This window comes from Chiroxiphia lanceolata, chromosome 1, assembly GCF_009829145.1.
Source record: "Chiroxiphia lanceolata isolate bChiLan1 chromosome 1, bChiLan1.pri, whole genome shotgun sequence".
Lineage (NCBI taxonomy): Eukaryota > Metazoa > Chordata > Aves > Passeriformes > Pipridae > Chiroxiphia > Chiroxiphia lanceolata.
The window spans coordinates 90,870,422-90,893,035 of NC_045637.1; the positions used below are offsets into that span (position 1 = coordinate 90,870,422).

General features: G+C 41.1%; 1 protein-coding gene across 7 annotated transcripts in view; it reads left to right on the forward strand.

Moving 5' to 3' along the window:
- The window catches only part of PHACTR1 (phosphatase and actin regulator 1), a 308,888-nt gene that overhangs the window by 234,106 nt on the left and 52,168 nt on the right, over positions 1-22,614 (forward strand). For 6 of the 7 annotated variants that reach the window (XM_032710975.1, XM_032710889.1, XM_032711045.1 and 3 more), the window contains 4 exons: positions 2,587-2,772; positions 3,780-3,986; positions 13,930-14,260; positions 21,710-21,918. In XM_032710975.1, coding sequence (XP_032566866.1) covers positions 2,587-2,772; positions 3,780-3,986; positions 13,930-14,260; positions 21,710-21,918 — 933 coding nt within the window. The remainder of the gene's footprint in view (positions 1-2,586; positions 2,773-3,779; positions 3,987-13,929; positions 14,261-21,709; positions 21,919-22,614) is intronic. The other variant, XM_032711209.1, reaches the window with a different exon arrangement.

Below are 22,614 nucleotides of genomic sequence, written 5' to 3' on the forward strand. Positions count from 1 at the left end.
TGATTGCTCTCAAAGCCATGGATCAGGTTTCAGTCTAGTATGATGTGACTGTGTACCTCAGTAGCTCCTGCGTCTTCAAAAAGCCTCCAACAAAACTAAGTCAAGACCTTGGTATTTATAATAATTCCAAAATAAACAGGAGACCATCTTCACTCACTATAGAGAAGCTTTAAATGGTGGAAGCATAATTCTGAATAGTTATCAGCTATCAGACTTGTTGATTGCTGTGTCCTAACACCGAAATGAGACTTAACTTTTTTTTCAGCATTGTTTTCCAAAGTGGTTTGCACATCTTAGCCCTGTGAGGGTAAAATGTGCACTCACTTGAATGATGTACAGCTCCACATTGAGCAGTAATGTGGCTAATCAGAGGTGCCCAAAAATCAAAAACCAGATCCTGAAATCCTGAGTTTCCCTTTAAAAAGTAATTTAAATGCTTAGTAAAATTAGGCTCTGCTTATTTGCCTGATGGTTTTTAGTATTACAGGTCAAATTTTAGTTATATTTTCAGGCTTCCATTCGTAACCACAGGGGCTGAACACTTTCCTTTTTAAAACTGTAATTGAGATATCCATGTAGTCATAGCCTCCAGGTACCAGAGTGCTGTGCTTAACAAGTTCTGAGATAAAAATCATGCAGGTTGACACCATAGAGAATTATCTGAATCCTTGCTTCTGTTCTTTATTATTTCTAATGTGAAGTGGTGTTTGATAGGAAAGAAAGTGCCAGCTTCTCTTGCAGAAATTTTGTTCAGATAGAGGAGATATTATTAGTAACTATAAAAACAGGTTTTCTAAATGGAATCTGATATATCCCTGTACCAAGACATTATGTCAGGCAACTATAAAAGTTATTTTCTCCCTTACATAAAATGTGGTTATTTGTGTGTGAAATAGGGACATACTCCTGTGATTTTGCTTGTGTCCCTTACGGCATAAAAGTTGGTGTAAGGGAAGATAATAATTCTTGTTATTATTGTTAAAATATTATAAATTAGATATATGTGAATATTAGTATTCTTTAAGAAAGCTTCATAGCTTCAGTTCCAGCCCACTCTCATTCCTGACTTCCCAGCTTCAACAGAGACAGAGCGAAAACAGATTTTTTTGTCACTGGATGGAACTGCATGTCGAGGATGGCCAGAAACTAACCAGCTTAGACCATAGTTCATAAGGACCATCCTAGCTAGGGTAAGCAAAAAATCAGCTGAGATATTTGACAGATCTTTCCCAAATCTTAATAACCCCTTAAGCAAGTGGAATGCTGTCAGACTCCTGTGAAACTGTTGTGGACAGAACATGTCAGATAGACATCTCCAAAAATTGCTCTGCACAAGTTGTGTTTTGGAGATACAAGCCAAAGACACCAGGTGCTTATCAAGTCGCTCTATCACCCCCCTCCTCAGCTGGGCAGGGGAGAGGAAACCCCATGAAAGGCTCATAGGTCAAGAGAAGGACAGGGAGAGATCATTCACCGATTACCATCATGGGCAAAACAGACTCGACCTGGGGAAATTATTTAATTAATTGCCAATCAAATCATAGTAGCATACCAAGAAATAAAACCTTAATCTTAAAAACACCTTTCCCTCACTCCCCCTTCATCCTGGTCTCAGCTTTACTCCCAGTTTTCTCTACTTCCTCCCCGCATTGACTCAGGGGACAGGAAATGGGGGCAGAGGTCAGTTCATCACATGTTGTCTCTGCCGTTTTGTCCCCCTCAGTGGGGACTCTTAATGTTCTTCCCCTGCTCCAGCATGGGACCCCTCCCACAAGAGACAGTCCTCCACAAACTTCTCCAATGTAAGTTCTTCCCATGGGCTGCAGTTCTTCATGAACTCCTCCAGCGTGGGTCCCTTCAGCAGGGTGCAGTCTCTCAGACTTCTCTGGGATGGGTCCCCCATGCAGTCACAAGTCCTGCCAGCAAACCTATTCCAGTGTGGGTTATTCTCTCCAGAGGGCCACAGGGCCTGCCAGCAGCCTGCTCCAGCACAGGCTTCTCACAGGGTCACAGCCTCCAGTGGGCATCCCCCTGCTCCGACATGGGGTCCTCCAAGGGATGCAGGTGGATCTCCAATCAGCCATGGATCACTATGGGCTGCAGGGGGACATCCTGCCTCACCATGGTCTTCACCATGGGCTGCAGGGTAATATCTGTGCCTGAAGCATCTCCTTCCTCTCATTCTTCACAGACCTTGGTGTCTGCAGAGTTGTTCCTCTCACATAATCTCACTCCTCTCTCTGGATGGTTTTTTTCCCCCTTCTTAAATATGTTACCCCAGAGGTGCTACGACTATTCCTGATGGGCTTGGCTTTGACCGGTGGTGGGTCCATCTGGGAGCTGACTGGAACTGGTTCCATCAGATATAGGGGAAACTTTTGGCAGCTCTTCACAAAAGCCACCCCTGTAGCCCCCCTGCTACCAAAAGCTTTCCATGCAAACCCAGTACATGTATACATACAAGATCTCAGTCCAGGTTCCTCATTTGAAGCAAGCTAGTGGAGATAGTGGATTTCATTTAAAAATCTTTCTGTATCTTATTTGTGGATCTTTTTTGTCATTCTGCTTTCTTCCAACTATGAACAGATGGGGAACTTTCCATACCAAATGAAGAAGGAGCTTTGGAGAATGGACAGCCTCTGGGCTCTGGGCAAGTGCTGAGCTCCAGCCAGGTATCCCTGCCAGCCCTAACAGAACTGGAGTCAGTCCCAACATCTGTGGAACCCTGCTCATACGAGGTGCTCCCAACCACAGAGATCATGGATGGGACAGGTAACATCTTCTTTACATTATCATGTAGCTACTCTAAGCCATTTGAAAAAAGTTTTTGACTTTGGTGTTGAGCCCTGAGAATTCCTTGTCAAAGATGAAGGTCTTCTGATGTAAAAGGTGACAGCATAGAGATGTCACTGAGTGCTCCACAAGAAATTTTGACTGACTGGGCATAGAAGTAACCTCTACTTCTAAGCTGCTTTTGGAGTCAGACAAAGTTCCTGCACTTTGTGAACATGTAAGAGTAGATTTCCGACTCTCAGTCTACATCTCAGATGTGCCAATAAGCATTAGAGCAGAGAGCTGACAACATATTTGAACCCCAGGGTACGACATCGTGATCTGTAGCTGCCACGTGGTGTTGGGTGATGTTCATACCACGCATCTGTCAGTAACTAACACATCCAGTTGCCCTACCCTAGGTGAGTCTGGCTGCACTCCTTCCCCAGCCCATGCAGAGAGATGGCAATGCTCTACATCAAGGTTAGGTCCTCTTTCTGCATCACTTTATGCTGCCAAGAGTTGTGGACAAAGGTTGAGTGAGAAAAAGTGAGCAGCAGAAGTAATTATCCATGATCTTGCACAGTTGTGTAGCCTCTTTGAAACAGAGTAGGCCCTGTGAGGTGCTTTTGCATTTACTGGATAAGTTTAGAGACCACCTGCTAACATATCTGGTCCTAAGCAAGCTGCAGTGACAGACCATCAGAGATGTGACATTTTAAAGCTCAATTTGTGTTCAAGATGTGGGAATATATCCCAGCCTGACATAAGGGAGCCAGCTTCTGTCAGAGGTAATGGGAAATTTGGTTGTTGTGTAAATGTGTGTTACTCTTCCTCTTTCTTTCCTTCCTTCTTTCCTCCTTTCTATGTTATACAATGTTTGAGTGCAATCTATTAGTCATTCCTAATCTGCATTGCTGTGCTGCTTTTCTTGTCTTACATTGGCTGTATCCGCTGCTGCTTTGCTCGTAACGTTGTTGGGTCTATGATGTGGTTGTGTCCTCCAGTGTCTGAAGAGAGCCCCACATCCAATGAATCCGGCGTCCTCCTGTCCCAAGATCCTACAGCTAAGCCAGTCCTGCTACTTCCCCCCAAAAAATCTGCCGCTTTCCCTGGAGACCATGAGGACACCCCAGTGAAACAGTTGTCCCTCCTCAAACAGCCCCCTGCCCTGCCTCCTAAACCTATTGCCAGGATTGCCAGCCACTTAACTGGTAAGTAGGTATTCCTGGACCCTCAGCACCATTTCCCATATAGGAAATACTGACATTATAGCAAGGTTCTCAATGTTCTTCCTCCTTCTGTAACACTGTTTGCACTTGTTTTTGTGTGTACTGGTAGTGTATGTGTTGTACCTAAGGCAGGGATCACGAAATCTTCAGAGTAAACCTTCATCAAGGTTGCTCCAGGGCACTTCCCCTCTCAGCTCTAATTACCTAAGATTGCTGTGGCATTTCCTAACACTCCTCACTCCTATTCATCAAAATTTACCATCACCACTGAAATTTCAGGATGTACTTTGATGGGAAAGGAAGTATCAAGAAAATATTAGGATATCTTTAAATGGCCTTAATGAGGAAAGGCACGGGAGTTGAGAGGAAAGGAAGAGTTTTGATTTCTCCTTTTGCCCTTTGTTGCTTGTACGCTCAACTGCCGTATGGGCGGGTCCCCCTCCACACACCCTTTATCTTTCCATATGTTTGTCGTTTACTTGTCCCCCTGATCCTGACACAGGAAGTTCTGTCCCATAACTTCTTGCCATTTTGCTTACCTGCCTACACTGTCTGCCCAACTGCTCCCCCTTTCCACCCCTGCTCTGACTACCCCTCTCCCACTGGTGAATCCGGTTCCAGTTCTCAATGACCAGCATTTTGTTGTCCTATGGCTTTATGCTGCAGTTGATCTCTTACTGCTTGGAAACTAGCAACAGTAGACAACACAGGCTTCTTTTTGTGTTCCCCATGTTTTCACAATTGTCCAAGCTTTTTGGGATTCAAAGTTCTAGGTACATGTGGAAGGAAGATTGGTGGGTCTCCTCTCTCCAGTCTCTCATTTAAACTGCTTAAGCAAAGGATGTCTACATTTACACAGACTAAAGAAGGTTCCCTTAATACTTCTCTGCACCTTTTGAACACTCTGCTCATAATTGCAGCTGCTGCACAGGAGGCAGCACCTCAAAATCCTGAGTTCAACACAAGGTGTGGTGCATCTTTGTACTGGGGCAGCTACCGGTTTTACCCTGGGTTGATCTTGTTTTATCGCTGCCCCGATATATTCAGGGCTGATGTGAGAAATGCTCAGCCCACATTAATACATTGTAGTTTGGGGTTTTTTCCTGAACAGTTAGTACCTGTTTTATTCAGGTTAATATCTATATTAGGAAAGAGCTCATTATGAAAGAGCATGTTCTGGTTTTCTCTGACATCTCTGTGTAATCTCTTCATGTTTCTGTTTGGATGACCACACCTTTTTGTTCTGTATAGTTCTGTACATTTTATGTGAAACCTCTTTACTTTCTTGCCTGTCAAAATCTGCACATAATTATTAATATTTTGCCTTATACTACAAACTGAAAGGGCAGTCCTGCAGCCTGCAAAGCCAGGCAGCAGTATTAATGGCTTCACATGAGGACAAAACCAGCTTCCTCTGATTTCCCATAACACTCTGTCCCAGTTATAAGAAGGTGCTCAGAAATTAGGCCAACATGGAAGAAATAAAAAAATAGGAATAGCATAGGAAAAAACTCAGGTACTACATGTCCTTCATTCATAAGCCTTTATTCTCTAAGCAAAAGCAAAAGAATCAAAGGATGAGAGCTTCAGGTGTAGTTTTTTTATTTTCTGCAGCTGCAACTTTTGTGTGAAGTAGAATCAGGCTCAAACTATAAGTGAGTTGCTTGATGGTGATGACTTTCCAATGAAAGTGAAACAGAACTGTGAATTCTCTTACTTTGTGGTGTCTCATCCAGTCTTAAATAAAGTCTTGTATGGGCATATAGACAGTGTCTTGAAAATGCATATACAGAACCTTCAGGGAAAAGGAACAGAGATGCAAATTTAGTCATAGAGCCCTAATTTAATTGACAGTTATTCCTGGTGGAACTGAAACCCTCATTTATATCTTACTTATAAATAAAAGTATTGAGCTTGTTCTTAAGGGTCCATTTACTTTGGTGGTCTAAAGGAGATACATGTTGCTCAGTGCCTTGTGTTCTCCACTGGAAATTATATTAGCCATTTACAGTCTCTGGAAATGAGCAATCAATCCTAATGAAGCATCCTCATCAGTGAGAAGCAGAATTAATGCTATTCTTTTACTAATTACTCCAGAGACATCCTCAGCTTGTGTGTGAGAAAACAAGCAAAATCTGGATTCTGGCATTAGAGGTGCAGATTTTTTTCTGTTCTTGTTGCATACATATTTTTCTACTGAAGAATTTGTGAAAAGATTGAAGGACAAATTAAGACATCCTAAGCATGGCTAGTGCAGAGTGACAGTGGTTTAATGGTCTGGTAGGTCTGTTCAAGAAGAATGTGAGGGATGTGATCCTGTGAAGGGTTCAGGTACACAGTGAAAACACAGAAGCAACTCCACTTCTCTTTAAATATATATATATGTGTATTTATTTCAGGAAAACATGCTTTATACAGGCCAATAAATTACTACAGGGATGGTCAGAATCTGGAAAAAAAAAAGGAGAAATATTTTAAATAGAAATGTTGAGGGAAGAAAAGTTTGCTTTGAGTCTGACCATCTCTTGCTGTGAACTTATCCCAAAGTTCTTCAATTAAGTCATGAAAACTGACTTGCAGAGTTTGACAAAGGGCTTAATACGTGTTTTAGAAATTGAAAAGAAACATTCCTTACCTCTGAATGCATTTTGAACCGTCTCAAATATCTATCCACCTGTGCCAAGACAAAGATTGGCCTTTCAATTGATAATAAATGCACATAAAAGAGCAGGCCTAAATAAACACATAAGAGCATGTTTAATCATGGGGAAAATGAAAAGAAAAAAATCCCTTTTAAAGGTGAAAGGAAAAGAGATTTGCCTCTAGCAAATATAAATCACACAACCTTGGCATGCTTCTTCTCAAGGCTGAGGTACTGTGGGGATGGGACAATATAGAAACAGAGCCAGAGCCAAGAGCAGACTGCAGAGCAGCCACTGGGAGTGGTGCCACCACTGCTGCAGAAGATGCTCAGTGCTTTGCCTCACGCCGTCTCCTGTGGTCTTGATGATGCTGCCTCCACTGGGAATGTCCCTGTCACAGCACTGGATGTGAAAGTGCCCACACAGCCTTAGAAGACAGGCAACCCTAGGAGAAAAACATGAACCTTAGCTGTTTTGATATTTGTTTCACTGCTCTGCATTTCCTGCTGGCCAGTCACCTCCCAGTGAGCGTTATACTGGTTTTTAGATATGATTATTTTTATTAGACAATGTTCATGGACAGAATTTCTTTCGCTGGTTTATTTCTCCGATATCCACGTGCAGAACCCAGGCATTTAGAACAACACTTACAGTTTCCTTTACTGAAAATGTAGGACAAGCTGAAATAATCACCTGTGACCAAATTTAATTGGGGTGCTGGGATAAGGTCCCAAGATTATCGTAAAATCTTTAATGGTCAAAAGTGATAAGACTCGTCACGTCTGATTTGATAGACCCTGGTGGTGTAAAGCTGCCTTTGATCTTGATTCATTAAGCTGTTGATGCTCACCAGCATAGATAATGTTTTCTGAAATTAGTTTTATTTTCCAACTGAGTTGCCAGTAACCCATAAAGTCCCCTAAAACTTCAGAAAACAAAACATATACCACTAACATGGAACCTCAGCAACATCTGAGTGTGTTTGAGCCCAAATTTAGTCTAATATTTGGGTAGCATGTAGCTTTGGTTGTATCTGGCGACTTTACTATTGCATTTAACTTTGAAAAGTCTTTTGCATTCTTTTGCTTTTTTCATTCAGGATTTTGAAGAGACACATAGCACATTTTTAGTTCTGAGATTGTGCTTTCTAGTTATGTCTATGTAGAGTCAAAACTAATTCATAACTAGATGCAAACATTTAGCAGAGTAGGAAATATTAGGTCCTCAAAAGTTACTTTTGATAGTGCAGAGAAGCCAAGAATGAGGTTTGAGAACATGAATGCCTGGGGTTCTGCTACATTGCCACAGCACAACTGGTTGTTAGTGACAGCTTTATAAAAGTATTTGCAAATAAAATTTATCCAGTAAATACTCTCTGCAGTATCTTATAGCGCAATAGTCACATGTGTGTCAGAAGACTCCTCTGTAAATGAGCCCTTGTAAATAATCTACAAGCTTCCTCCACTGTGGCGTTACCTCCAGCTGCCTGCTTTGACAGCCTATGTTCATAGAGGTTACAGTTCTCTCACTGTGTACCTGAAGGAGAAGGAGCTGAGCAAAAGCAGCTTTCCTTCACCAGGTTCTCATGAGAAACTGGACTCTGATGCAGTTGCTCTCTCCATACTTCCTCTCTGTGCTGCTACCTGGAGGGGAGTACGTAGCACATACCAGCATCAGGAAATCTTCTCGTCTTTGAAACCCTCTTCAAGGCCTTGCACAGGAATTCACACAGAGCTATACTTTTCAACCCTTTAGGCTAAGCATGCCATGCTTTTGTTCTCCAAATTCAACTTGAACTCTGGATGCATAAGTGATACAGAAGAACAGTAAAGAATTTCTGTCTCAAATCTTCTCTGAAGACATGCTGCAGATCTTGCTGTAGACAGCAAGAGATGCATGGCAAATCTTTGAGAACAGTTTTTAACTTGTCCTTATGAATCTGCTCAAAAACTCATTGAAATAAGAAAAGCAACTCCCACTGTTTAGGCACAAGTGATTACTGGGGAGAAGACCTGAAAAAGTAAAAGCTGCTTGTACAAATGCTACCAGCAAATATCAGGGACGTCACTCCATGCCCACTGTAGAGCTCCCTCAATAGGCCACACTGGTTTTTGCACTGGTTTTCTTGCATGTTGCTTTACAGAATTAATAATTTGGATGGAATTTAAAGAGTAACTTATTAGCGTTATGACAAATTGTATTACTTGTAGTTGTACAAGTAATAACAACAAGTAAGTTGACCAGCAAAGGTCACAGTATAAGGTCATTCAGGTCTTTAATCCAACCTCCTGCTCAAAGCAGGGCCAGCTATGGGATCAGACCAGGTTGCTCAGGCTATGTCAAACCGGGTCTTGAAAACTCCAAAGGATGCCAGCTGCACAACCTGTCTGAGCAAACCTGCTCTACTGTTTGGCTCTTCTCATGGTGGGGAAACATTTTCCTTATAATCCAGTCTTGAACCTCTTTTGTTTCACTTTTTGTCCACTGCATCTCCTCCTCCCACCATGCAGCACTGTGAAAAGTCTGGGTCCACTTTATTGATAACCTCCTCATAGGGACTGGAAAGCTGCTGGTAGGTATTCCCCCTGCAAGCTGTCTTTTCTCCAAGCTTAACAAGGCCCAGTCCCTCAGGTGCTCTAGCTCTCAACCATTGCAGTGGCCCTGTGCCCAGCTCATTTTGGATTTTTGATATCTTTCCTGGGGCGCCCTAAGCTTGCAGAGTAGTCTAGATACAGTCTAAGGAGTGCTGAATAGAGGGAGAATAATCCTTTGATCTCCTGGCTCTGTTTCTACTCGTACCACCTAGGAGTCTTTTGCCTTTCCTTGCTCTCAGGGTACAGTGCTGGCTTATATTTGGCAAGGAGTCAAGAAAGAGCTTTTGTGCCTCTGGCAGTATAGCAAACACAGCCAGCTCTGCCACTAGCCCAGGATTCTCAGGCATGTCCTCTTTCTCCATGCAGTAGTTGAGCTGGGGCAGAATTTGAAGATTTTAATGAGCTTTTCTACCAGCCCTGCTAGAGCAACATTTGCTACCACACATCCAGAGCTTCCTAGAACCTCGTCTGCAGCAGTTGTATCTGCAGCATGTGCCAACCAACTCTCCAGCCATCTTCAGTGACTAGGAAGCATCAGACTCAGTGTGCTTGTTGTTCAGCTCCAGTGTACCACAAACACATCAGAAGAACCATACATGAGCACACCTGTGCAACAAATAAACGTGTGTTTATCTATCTCCTGAAAACCCCAAAGGAAATGCAGCAACTGTAGCTGTCAGAAAAATGATCTGTGAGGAAGGGGTAAGGGCCGCCCTGCTTGTCAAAGGTCTGATGTGTAGCAAATATTGTGACACCCACAACTATCTTTTAAGCAATTTATTGTCATCAGGAGTGGGGAAGTTGATGTCTATCATCTTTTTGATCAATTCTAGCATACAAGTTATTACACAGTGCTGAGTGGTCACAACCCCACTGGGAACCAACATCTTGCAAAATTGCTCATTATTCTCTTGAGCATGGAGAACCTCAGCTGAAAGAGATTAATCAGACTTGCACATCTGGCTTCACACAATTTTCTTCTTTTCTGTTAAGAGTGCTTTGTTCAATGATTTAAGCCTCTGGTATTGTTCTGCTGAGAAGACACATCATAGATTCCTTGTTCATATTTTCCCTGTCCAGCTTCTTATTCATCTACAGATGACCATGGATATTCCATGCTGGAGACAATAACTGTTTCCACCCCTCCCTTGTTCACTGATCTGTCCACATAGTAAAACTTGCAGTGCCAAAGTCTGCATTACTCCTGTTGGTGAAGATACACTGTTACATTTCCAAGGGAATGGATTGAACTCTCCTCCCATTGTGGTCATCCTCCTTTTAACCATTTTTTTAAAACAGATAGAATTCTCCTGAAGGTGAAGGGCAGACAAGTAGATTTAATGCCTCTGTTTCATTTTCAAGGATGTTTTGGTGTTAGGACCATATTCAGGCTCAAGAACCTGGGTGTAAAACAGTCTGAGTAAAGACATTAAAAATAATGTGCAGGATTTTTGTCAGGTGTCCAGTGGAGTCACTCAGCACTGATAACCACTGAAAATTTGTTGATGTGAAGTATTTATTTAATTTTAAGTGGAAACTAAAGGTCCATACCTTTGTTATGAAGAGTGGAAATCAGAGTGTGCACATCTGATTCATGATGGAATGTGTGGCTACTTGGGATAATTAAGCTAGACTTGTTCTCCCATACAACTCCAGAGCTGCAGTGTCTGTGTCACAACTCTACTAAATGAATGATTGTGTGAGAAAATAAATTTTCATTGTATTTTAGAAGGAAGAAGGAAGGATTTCTGTTTGGTTTTACTTGAACTATTTCACATGTTGTGCTCACTCTCAACATAAAATATTGCTCTGATCTTCAAGATAAAAAGGGCAGCAAACCCAGAATACTTTCAGTTATTCTTTTGTCAAAAGCAAGAGATGCCTGCAGTTGGGATCTTTTTGAATCCACCGTTAAGTATGACTGCCACAGAGTAATGGGGCGTCCAGGCACAGGCACTGTCAAATGAAGACTTTAATTGAGATACTGCAAAAAAGGATCTTAAACCAACCATCAAAGCTGCGTTTGTCAAAATGGAAGTGCAGATCTCAGTGTAGTCTTTGTAATTTAGTAAGAGCTCTAGAAGTAAAATTGCCTGAAGCACAAATATAAGAAAATGTCCACTTTGTTACTACAAATCCCATAGGAACCGTATTCTCAGGGCTCTATACAATTTACTCTTTTATCTTTCTGTTATTTACATTTTATTGAAGAGGTGTGTTCTTTTATGCAGGATACCAAGAGGTAATATATACAAAGAACATATATGTAAGAAGAGCTTTGTGTGCTTGAATAGAAAATCCTGGAAGTGTTTTCTTTGTACTGCTTTGGCAAATGAATGAGTTATATTTCAGCCTTGATGGAACCATCAGAAGAATTTTTGCCTGCAAGAGACAGCATGCCAAGTGGATTTGATATTACCTTGAAGGCAAAGACTTGGATTCTACTCTCTATAACTCTCCCATTCTGCAATGTGGAAAGGCCACTTTTTCTCCATGCTTCTATGTCGTGGTTTAACCCCAGCCAGCAGCCAAGCCCCACGCAGATGCTTGCTCACTCCCCCACCAGTGGGATCAGGGAAAGAATCGGAAGGGTATAAGCCAGAAAACTCATGGGTTGAGATACAGTTTAACAGCAAAAGCAAAAGCCATGCATGCAAGCAGAGTAAAACAAGGAATTCATTCACTGCTTCCCATAGGCAGGCAAGTTTTCAGCCATCTCCAGGAGAGCAAAGCCCCTGTCACATGTAACGGTTGCTTGGGAAGACAAACGTGGTCACTCCAGACATTCAGCCTTCATCCTTCTTCTCCCCATTTTATGCACTGAGCATGTCATATGGAATATCCCTTTGGTCAGTTACAGTCACTTGTCCTGCCTGTGTTTCCTCCTAATTTACCATGCAACCGCAGTCTCCTTGCCAGCGTGGCAGTAAAGCAGAAAAACTCTGTGTCAAGACTGCCCAGCAACAACAAAAAGGTCTCTGTATTATCAACCCTGTGTTCAGCACAAATCCAAAATGCAGCCCTATCCATCCTAAGGTTAATTAAGAAAATTAACTCTACTCCAGCCAAAACCAACAGAGTGTATTTCATCTTTGCACTCCCTTTGACTCCTCTATGTGGTTAGCCTATAAACATTCTGAAGAAAGGGAAAACTTACTCTCAATGTGTTCATCCTAGTCCAGCAAAAACACTAGTATTAAGTGGATACTGTGGATGCAATGACGCTGTGACTAGCACTAAAATAAATCAAAAGATGTATCTGAACTTGGCTCTATGCATGGTCTTTTTCCACCTTATGATCCTCAATCATTTTCTAGAAGTGTTAGTGGTTGGAAGTCCTCCTATTCACCCTTGTGCACCCTGGCTATTAGATGTGGATGGTAGTACAGGCAATATCCAGAATAGAGTGTGAAGGAGGAAAGAATAAAGGGGGCGAGGGCAAGGATAGTTAATACTAAGAAGAACCATCTGGAAAAGGACTCTTGAAATCTGATTACACTGAGGAGGGTGATAATTTTTGGAACCTGGAGAGCAGCAGGCTTTCTTGGGTCAAAAGAAGATTCTGGCCCTGCAATTCATTGACTGTGTTACAGCAAGAAGAGTGGACTGAAGCAGCAAGAGACCAAAAATCATGCAAACCTTGCCCGCAGAATTACATTGCAGAGCCAAATGTCTGCAGTATTACAGGCTGGAAAGGGCCTGGTCTTGCTCCGAAGAGATAAACTTACAGTTGCAGCTCAAGGTGTATATATATGCTCTCTCCTTGCTCTTAGCATGTGTTGTGAGCATTTCCCCCACCCATCTTGGCAACTACAAGCCCTCATGTTGCTTCTTTTCCCTTCTCAAAATATTTCACAATGCAACTCCAAAAATCTCCATCCTGTAGTTGAGTTCTGGAAGAGAGGTTTTTAGGTGGACCTCTCATTGATTTCTCATTGAAGTCAGGGAAGTCTTTGCCTGGCTGGTCAACTATGGGTTTTAGTGAACATGCCTAGAGTTAAATAGGTAAAATTCAGTGAATGAGTCCAGAGAAAAGTTTTCTGTAAAAAAAATACGAGTCCTAAAAATCTGCTGCCCTTTATATCTTTTTCCTCATATACCCTTCATTCTTCCAAACCTCTCCTGTTTAGTATTCAAAGCTTATTTCTCACTTGCCCTGTAATGTAATTTTTAACACCAGATGTTTTGCACATTACAGAGCTGTAAGAAGCGTGACTTGTAGTAATTGCACTGCAATGCCTGAGAAGGATCATGAATCCCTGAGCTTTTGCTCTGTCAGTGACGGTGGTGAGTCACGCTGTAACTTCAGGCACCAAATTGCTCTCTCCCTGTTTGCGGGTCTGTTGAGTGGAAGATATGCTCACCTCACAGGGCTATTTTGGAGGATTTGGGCTTTAAAGCATCAAAGCGTGCCACAAGCCTTGTTAAGCACTGCTTAACATGTTTGCTAAGGGGCGCACACAGCCCTGGGATGTTTTTTGTGAGACTGAAGCACTGCAAAACAACAATATTTTTTCTGAAGACCACACTGAGTGTACGGTGTGCAGAGTCATCTGTCGCAACAGGGGAGGGGTGCACACTCCTGTGCTGACTAGCAACCTCAGTAGCTGCTCACCCAGGCTCACCCACTCTGATCTCCATCTTACTGACATGAAAATTAACACCAGGGCTCTCTTTCTTTTGTTTTAGATCCTGGCGCTCCTGTGAAACTGCCTTGTATGCCAGTTAAACTGTCACCTCCACTACCTCCAAAGAAAGTCATGATTTGCATGCCTTTAGGGGGGCCAGACCTCTCTCTCTCATCCTATTCCACACAGAAGAGCTCCCAGCAGCCTTTGACCCAACAGCATCACACTGTCCTGCCATCCCAGTTAGCAGCTCACCAGCACCAGCTCCAGTACGGCAGCCACAGCCAGCACCTTCCTTCTGGGTCCAGCACATTGCCCATTCACCCTTCAGGGTGCCGGATGATAGAGGAACTGAACAAAACGCTAGCCATGACCATGCACAGGCTAGAAAGGTAATGGATCGACTTTTAAAATTACGTCTTGATGTGCACCGTTTTCTGCTAACCTTGGTACCTATATCATCACTTGAGTTATGTTCATAGTACTTGAATGAGGTGTATCCTCTGGGGTCTAACAATTTCAGGGCAGAGTCATTCCTGGAGAAACAGAAACAGGGGAAGGGCCTTTCCAGGCTTGCTTGACAAGTTTGTGGCAGAAAGGAGATAAAGACCAAATTTCCTGAACCCCAATGTCCTGTTCAAGGAAGCAGATAATACAGTCAGTGCTGAAGTTTTAATAGGACATGCCTGGCTTCCAATATATACTATAGAGTGCATAACTGCAGAGCTCCAGTTGTGTGTAGGATTGCTATATGCAAGGAAAGGAAGTGGAAGATTCATAAAAGAGCGGTAATAATCCAATGTGCCACTCAAGCAGAGCACCTGATTAGTATTACCAATTAGCTCAAAAACAATCTATGTGGACTTCCTACAAGTCACTTAGAGGGGTTTTAATACAGTATTTAAATTGTTTCAATTCATTTAAATTAAATTATATGTTTGGTCTTAAAATAACTATTTAACCCATTCCACAGCAGCTACATTCTTAGCCACTTGCATCTAAAGGAGAGTAGCACATTTGATCAGCCCCCACTTTGGGGCTGTTTTTTGTTACTGTCACTTGTGAGTATCTCTGAATGCTGCTCCAAATAGTCTGACTGAGTGAAGCACGTTGTATAAATGCAAGCTGTCCTCATAGACTCAAAGATCAGCAACCTTTGGAAAATTTATTTTGTCTTGTAGTGGAAAACTGAGGAAGTCCCAGAAGAGGAAAGGTAGTCAAAAAAAAAGACATGTTTTATTTAGTACCAAGGGCAGCTTTGTAGCCAGCTTGTTCTAGGAGCATCAGATCATCCTGCTCTTACACAGGAAGATAAAATATTTGGTCTAAAAGACAAAATGCTTAATTATTTACCCCAATACCTCTTTGTGATAATGTTACCTTCATTATATTGCATAGTTTAAAATAATTGGATTATTGAGGGCAAATTTTCCTTACTGCCTGAAAAGCTGTCAGGAGACCGGAGGCCGTCCCACACTGCCATCTTATTTCAGTACTGAAATAGTGATTACATCATGAGGTGAGGGGTACAGGTTTAGTTTCTACAGCATGGAGGAATTCTCAGCTGGGGAAAAACTGCTGGGACTACAAAGGAGATTCCTATTCCCCTCAGTAAAAGAACTGTAGAGGTAGAGTTAGAAAGAGTGTCCACATTGCCTCTCCACACCATACCCAGTGATTACCTATTTACCTCTCACATTGCCAGCGTGGCTAATCAGGTGCATCTGCATCTCCCCCAAGCTCAATGCACCAGGCACAGAGGGGTAGCTGTTGTATCCCAAAGGCTCCTTTGAGGCTACACTGCCCAGGCCATCCCCCGCTTAGGTTGGATATCTTACTGTCTGGCTCACACTGTGCACAGAAGGCACTTTGTTATCCTGAGCTCAGGGACATCTCTCAGAGTATGACTTCATTGTGGCATCTGTTGCCCCTCAGCAATGAATGCTCCAATTTCTAGTCATCCATCATGCTTATGTCTAAAAATACATTTAACTGATTTAAAGAAGGTGATACTGTTTGTACATAACTATTAATTTGAAGCTGAAGCTCTGCTGCTTGTTAAAAACTGAATAAGGTAGGATTCATCTCCCAATGTGAAGCAATTGCCTCCCATTGCAGAAGAAAATAAGAAAAGGTTATGGCACTGATATTTCACATTTAAAATTAATAGGAATCCTAGTTCATGGTATTGCAGGCAGTTGATTTTTCATAGCCTTTTTGTGTTGATGAACTGTTATTTCAATCATGGATTAATTTATTGAGTACTTCAGTTGTGCTCCTTGTCAAAACAAATCAATAACTTCTGCATTCACAAGGGAGAAAATAGGGGGATGACCGTTTCCTCTGCAAGAGCAATTGTTCTTTTTATAGTACTTAGAGGTAAAAGTGTTTCAAACCATTTACATGTCTGTGGAGCTAAGGCTTGCTGTTAAATTCTTAAACTGCTTTTTCAAGACACATTGTGATCTAGGTAAATTTGCTACATTTTCTTGAATATTTGTGCAGATTTTTAAAATATATTTATTTAACTTGGGAGGGGATTATTTGTACCAAATGCCAATGTTTTCCACTATTGTATAAAATCTGCATTAAACCCAAGAGAAATTACACTGCAATATTTATCATTATACACTTCAGCCCAGAACTCTTGAGGGCCTGTTAAAACTACCAAGATCCTAGATCTATTTCCCTCTGTTTAAAATTTGAGAGTGTGCTAACATCTGTTGCATGCATAGGATATGCAGTGACACCCTAGTTTCCTGTATGAACTCTACAGTTGCTTCCAAGATAACAATGTACTGCGTCACTGCTGTTGGGTCAATAATCTTGAGGAGATAAGAGAGCCTGTCAAGTCTCTGAGGCACCTTCTGGGGAATGCTAAGGTTCATTAGCAGCTTTTTTTTTTTTTTTTTGCTAATCTCAGACATTATCTCAAAAGAATCCTACAACTTTACAGAATAATTGCCATGCTGCCAAAGCCGGCAATTTGGGGGATTATTTAGATTAGTGGGTTTTTTTAATAAGGAAGGATTATCTAGAGAAGTACAGGTTTCTGCTTTAAATTTTTTCTTTTCCTTCAGGAATTTTTCCTTTTCTTCCTTGTGTCTAGTTTCTTTGGTCCTGCTGCAGTGAAAGCTCTTCAAGGCCATTTAAGCTCCATTGATACACCATTGAATCCATAACCACTTTGTGTCAAATCCACATTTCGCCCAGTAAACTTTTATTAGACCTCACAACTCTTCTCTCCACCAGATCTCTGAGTGTGGGCAGGAACAAAGAATGAAAGGCTGAAATATCCCCTTCCTCTAGCAATCTGGATTTTTTCCTTACACAGATAAGGTCTCTATAATTCAGATAGTCTAACACTGATAGTTGAAATCACTGCTTTGCCAATGAGCCACAAGCTTGCCAGAGAAAAATGAGCTCTCCCTCAGTAAGGGCCTGGAAGCCAGAAGTTATTTTGTTGTCTTTGACCTTGAGCAAGCCACTGAGCCTCTCTACCTCTATTTTCCCCTCTGCAGGAGTGATTGCAGGTTACTGCCTCACCTAGATCTAGTGCATATTAATAAGTTAATGTCTTGAGGTACATTAAAAGCATGTAATAGCTATTCAAGTCCCAGTTGCTCTTACGACTTAAAATGGCAGTTAATTCCTGGAATTTTTTTTACTCAGTTTTATTACAGACATTATAGAACATTAAGTTCATTTGCACACTTAACACTTTTGATTGCAAACATTTTGTGGGACTCATAATGTCTATTCATAATCTGTTCTCAGAAGGGCAATCTGTCCCTTGTCATAGTATGACTATTATGATGTGTAATTTGTGCAACCAGTTTGTCTCTATTTTCCCTGATAAATTACCAGTTTTATTATAGATTAAGTTGAAGCAGAAAAATGTGTAATTTCCACATGACCTTTTTTCTGCAACCTCTGTTGCCAGTTTGTGCCCTACTGCAAACGACTTTTCCCTTCAGCCCAAAGGGTACATGTCAATCATTAGTAAAGTGCCAATCACAAGATTTGGGCACTGGTTTTTACCATTTCAGAATGCATTTTAAGAGTTGGTGAAAATCTGATAAGCCCTGACACCAAAATATACAGGTTTCATCCTCCTCACTGAAACAAACTTGAGAAGAAAGACCATACCCCAAAGCTGTGAGTCACAAACAGTGGCACAGGAAGCTTTAGCAACTCTGTGGTGCCACTGGAACGTGTCTTTAATTTTGACTTAGTGAGGCATTTCCTTGATCTGAAATAGCCTTATTTTCTGCCTTGCCCTTATAGTTCTCAGTCTGTCTGGAAAAGTGGCAATTAATTTCAATTACTCTGTGGGCTCATGTACAGGAGCAGCTGAATCAAGGCCTCTTATTTGTTCAACATAGGTACTAAAGAACTGTTAAGTGGCAATATCTCACTCCGGGCTAGAATTGCCCATGTGGCAGAGCAGTGAAAAAGACAGTGTGTGAGACCAGTTCCTCTGGGACACCCAGCCCCCTTCAGACTGTAGATTTACGAAATGAAATGCATTAGACATTACTGTCGGTGTCTTGTAAATCTTATAAAACGTATTTGAGTCAGAAAGCATTTATCTTCCATAAAACTTGTCAAGAGAATTACCTCTTGTCTAAACTTCAACATTGCCTAAGGATAGAAACACTTAATATTTATAACTCTGCCTTCTCTCTCTGTCTCTCACACACATGCCTGTAGTAGAAACATATATACAATGGTTTAAAGTTTTTTCAGATTTTTGTTTTAACTGGTAAGTACAGAAAAGTGTACTGTGGATCTGAAAACATGCTGATAAGAATGTCACCCTTTATTCCAAAATCAAAGGGCTTGGGATAACAGATGAGAAGCATGGGGGTTTTTTCTACTAGATTTTAGAGGAGGGATTTCACTTTTTTTCTTTTTGATTTTTTCTGTACCATGAGTCCCTCATAAGCTTCAAATGAGATTTTTCATTAAAATATTTTCCCATAAGAAATGTTGCAAGCTATAGTGATGTAACTTTTTTGCTGTTTTGATCATGTAAAGATGATGCAGCAATAATTGCAAGTGCTTGTACTAGTGAGCTATGAATTATTCAAATCCATGTGTTAAGATGCATTTATGGTCTTGAAACAAGTTCTTGCTTCACTGCAGCTTTTTTCTCTAATTTTATTGCAAAACACGAAACTGATTTAAAAAGAGCTGTTTCAAACAATAGTGTGTTTTTTGGTGAATAAAGCTGAAAAATTCTGTGGTGTAGACCACCTAACCATGTGAGAGTTTTGCTAATGATCCAGAGGAATTTATACACAATGGACATGTCCACTGACCTTGATTCGTCTTTCTTAAGTATACTGCAGTACTGCATGTATTTCGTAAGTGCTTTGCTTAGACAGCTGACTTAGCCAAAATGCCATGGAAAAGGCTGATTTTAATCAAGAACAACACAAAACAGCAGGAAAAATGAGGGGCTTAAAATAGAAAGTAGTATTATCAAGAAAGTGGATGATTCAGAAAAATGACAATGAGATGGGAAGCTGTCTATTTCTAGATCACTAGTTCAAATAAAGAACTCTGTGGTAACTTGTAACTCTTGTTGCCATCTGATACCTGCTCAATAACCTGAAATGATGAATCACTGATATCTGTTACCCTATGTACTCACCCATAAGGATGCATCTGTAACCTACATCCATCCTACACAGAACAGAAAAGAACTGAGTAGTCCTGGATGCTGTCTACTTTTTGCTCCTTTCATTTGTACTTCCAGAAAGGGCTTAGTGAACTTGTACTTACTCTCTGTGTATGTATTGTTTTAGAATTAACTTGATGATCCAGTGGCTATGTGTTCACTGTTGGGAGTGGGTTTTTTGGGTTTTTTTAACAATGTTAATGGAATTTAACAGTATTATAATTTCTTTCTGAAATTTGATTTCCTGCCTTTCCTCATAAAAAGACTTATTCAAAAATTAGGTTACAGGGAAAACAGATTTAATGAAGTTCATAAGATTAAAATTCTTAAAGTTTTTAAATATTCTAGTGCGTTGATGTGTCATTTATGAGAATTCAGCTGATGAATTTTAAAACTACATCACGCATAAAGTTTTTTGGGTCAAAGTCATTGAAGTTTAATACAAAAATTCACAAACCAGTTATTCATGAATCTGTCTTACTTTGTGATACAAAACGTGGACTATCACTAAGAAAATGGATTTTCTCTTAAAGGCATACAGTAAAGCTCTGCATCTTATTGTTGGTTAGTCTGCAATAGTAAATGCTGGAATTAACAAAATTATTTCTTTGAAGCTGAATATGATAATAACAGCATGGTATGGTTTGCTCATAGGATCCAAAGCCTTTTCTTCCCCTTAATCCCTAATCATATTGTGGACTAGCATTATATCCCGAGATCTACAGTTTTAGAAGTCTTTCTGTGATTTTATCTGGCAGCCATTTAAGAGTCCATGTTAACTTTAGGGCTGGAAGAAAGCAAAATGTTTCGCTTGACTCAGTAGAAAATAATTTAAATCATTTCAAGATGCAGAATGGCTCTGGTATTCAGAGCAGGCTAAAATGTTCAAGGGAATTGAGGCTACTCAGTACTCGTTAAGGAGAGACCCAAATTTGTATGCCTCCAGGACAACTTGGCCAGCACATCTGCTTTCACACCTATGTTCTTCTGGAAGGTAAAATGGGAATTTGACATATAGAGGATGTCCAACAGGCAAACGTTCCCCGTTTTTCATATAGCTGTTGCCTCAGCTGGGAATTGAGAGGATGGTTTCTGCTGTCTCACAAATAAACCTAAGCTGCCATCATTTTTGCCTACCAGTCTCTCATTGTGATTTCACATTGGAAAAGCAACACGAGCTATTAGATAAAAATTGTCTGGGAAACGGGGTTCTGTCTCTGACTTTTCCTTTCACCTTTTGTTTGACTTTGGTCTTCACCTCCTCATGTTCCTGTTTCCCTATTTGTATTGATATATTCCTAAGTAAAGGGCTTTGAAATCAACACATAAACAGAGTAGGTGGTAGCAGTACTGAACACAAGCCTTAATCTAGTGAGCTGCAGAAAATAATCAATCACACTGTGACAAAAAAAATATGTTAGCTCCAATTCTGATTGCTCTTCAGCACCTGGCTGGATAAGGAGCCCAGGCAGAAAAAGGGATATCATCATGGCAGAGCCCCCAATATATGTGTGCCATTAGCAAACAAACCTCCCAGGTTTTAGCTATTTCCCTGGTTACTCTCACCTGCTCCCAAACTCTCTTTTCTCCAAGCCCAGTTCCACATGCTCAGCCCCCTGCACTTCAGAGAATTGTGCCTTTGCTTTCCCCTCAAGCCAACATCATCTTGCCTGAGGAGTTTTTCCTCTGTTTTCCATCATGTTTTCGCTCTGCCTTTCTACAATTATGCCCTACAGTGTGTATGTTTCCTTCTTCCCAGTCTTATTCCACCTTTTGCATTCAGGTGAAGACACTGTCTCCTTACTGCCTGCACACCAGTGGAGAGGTCACACAGACACTGAGTTGAAGGCAAGATTACCACCCTGAGTAGCTGGTCATGAAGTATTTGTTACAGATCTTTAGTACTTCATCCTGGCTGCAAGTATTTCTGCCTGCATGCTGTCCTACCTCTCCCTAATAAGTGTTGTACCCTAAATCTAAGGTGTACTCAGTTTAAACTCATTAGATGACTTGCTGGTCTTGAAGATCTTTCTGTTCTCATTTCTTCTCAAAAAGGCATGAAAGACCACTACTTTCCTAAACACAGTGAGAGAAGTAACTATCTTTCATTGAGCTGTTTCCTTTAGTTTATTTATTTGTTTTTCTTTCCCAACAGCTCTGGTTTACACACAGGTGACAGTGTTACAAAAACAGGACCTGGGGGCCTTCCAGACATGAGACAAGTGCCAACTGTTGTGATCGAATGCGATGACAATAAAGAAAATGTGCCTCATGAAACTGACTATGAAGATTCTTCTTGCCTCTATCCAAGACAGGAGGAGGAAGAAGAGGAAGATGAAGAGGAGGACAACTCATTATTTACAAGTAAGATTCATTCCATCTTTCCTTTCTCACTTATTTAATTTTCAGTCTGAACTTACAATGCACAAGGGAAACAAAAGGCCTGTGTACTCTCTTTCTTGACTGTGGCTTTTGCATCTCTCAGGGCTTGACTATGTGGAGATGTAATCCAAAATAACAAGTAGTATGAATTTATAGTGATTTCCCTAATCCACATGAATCCCTGTCTGGGTAGCTCTCAGACTAAATTCAAATGACTGGTATTGGCTTATATTAGTTCACTTAGAAATTTTGGATTCCCTTTCCCAAATGTGCACATACTTCAAAAGGAGTCACAATCAGAGGATTGGGCTCAGACAGAAGAGGTTAATTGATAGCCATATCACAATTACAGTCTGGGAAGGGACCTGTGGCCCCTTCCTGACCTCTCTAAGAAAACCCACCTCCTGACTCAGTGTGGCATCACAGGACTCTCCCATATTGTACTTTGCATACAATAACTATTTGTCATCCTACACATTGACCTGAAGTTCCAGGCCCTTGGATTTCTTTTTTTCTGAAAACTGGAAGCAGTACAATCAAACAACACCCTTTTTAAAACACAGAAAGATTCTAAAACAGGCATATTTCATTTTCTCAGGACCCTCCTTTACCCTGTAAGTGAAATTAGGCAGTGTTTGCTCCTAAACCTAAAAACAGAGCAGAACTGACAAAGGCCAA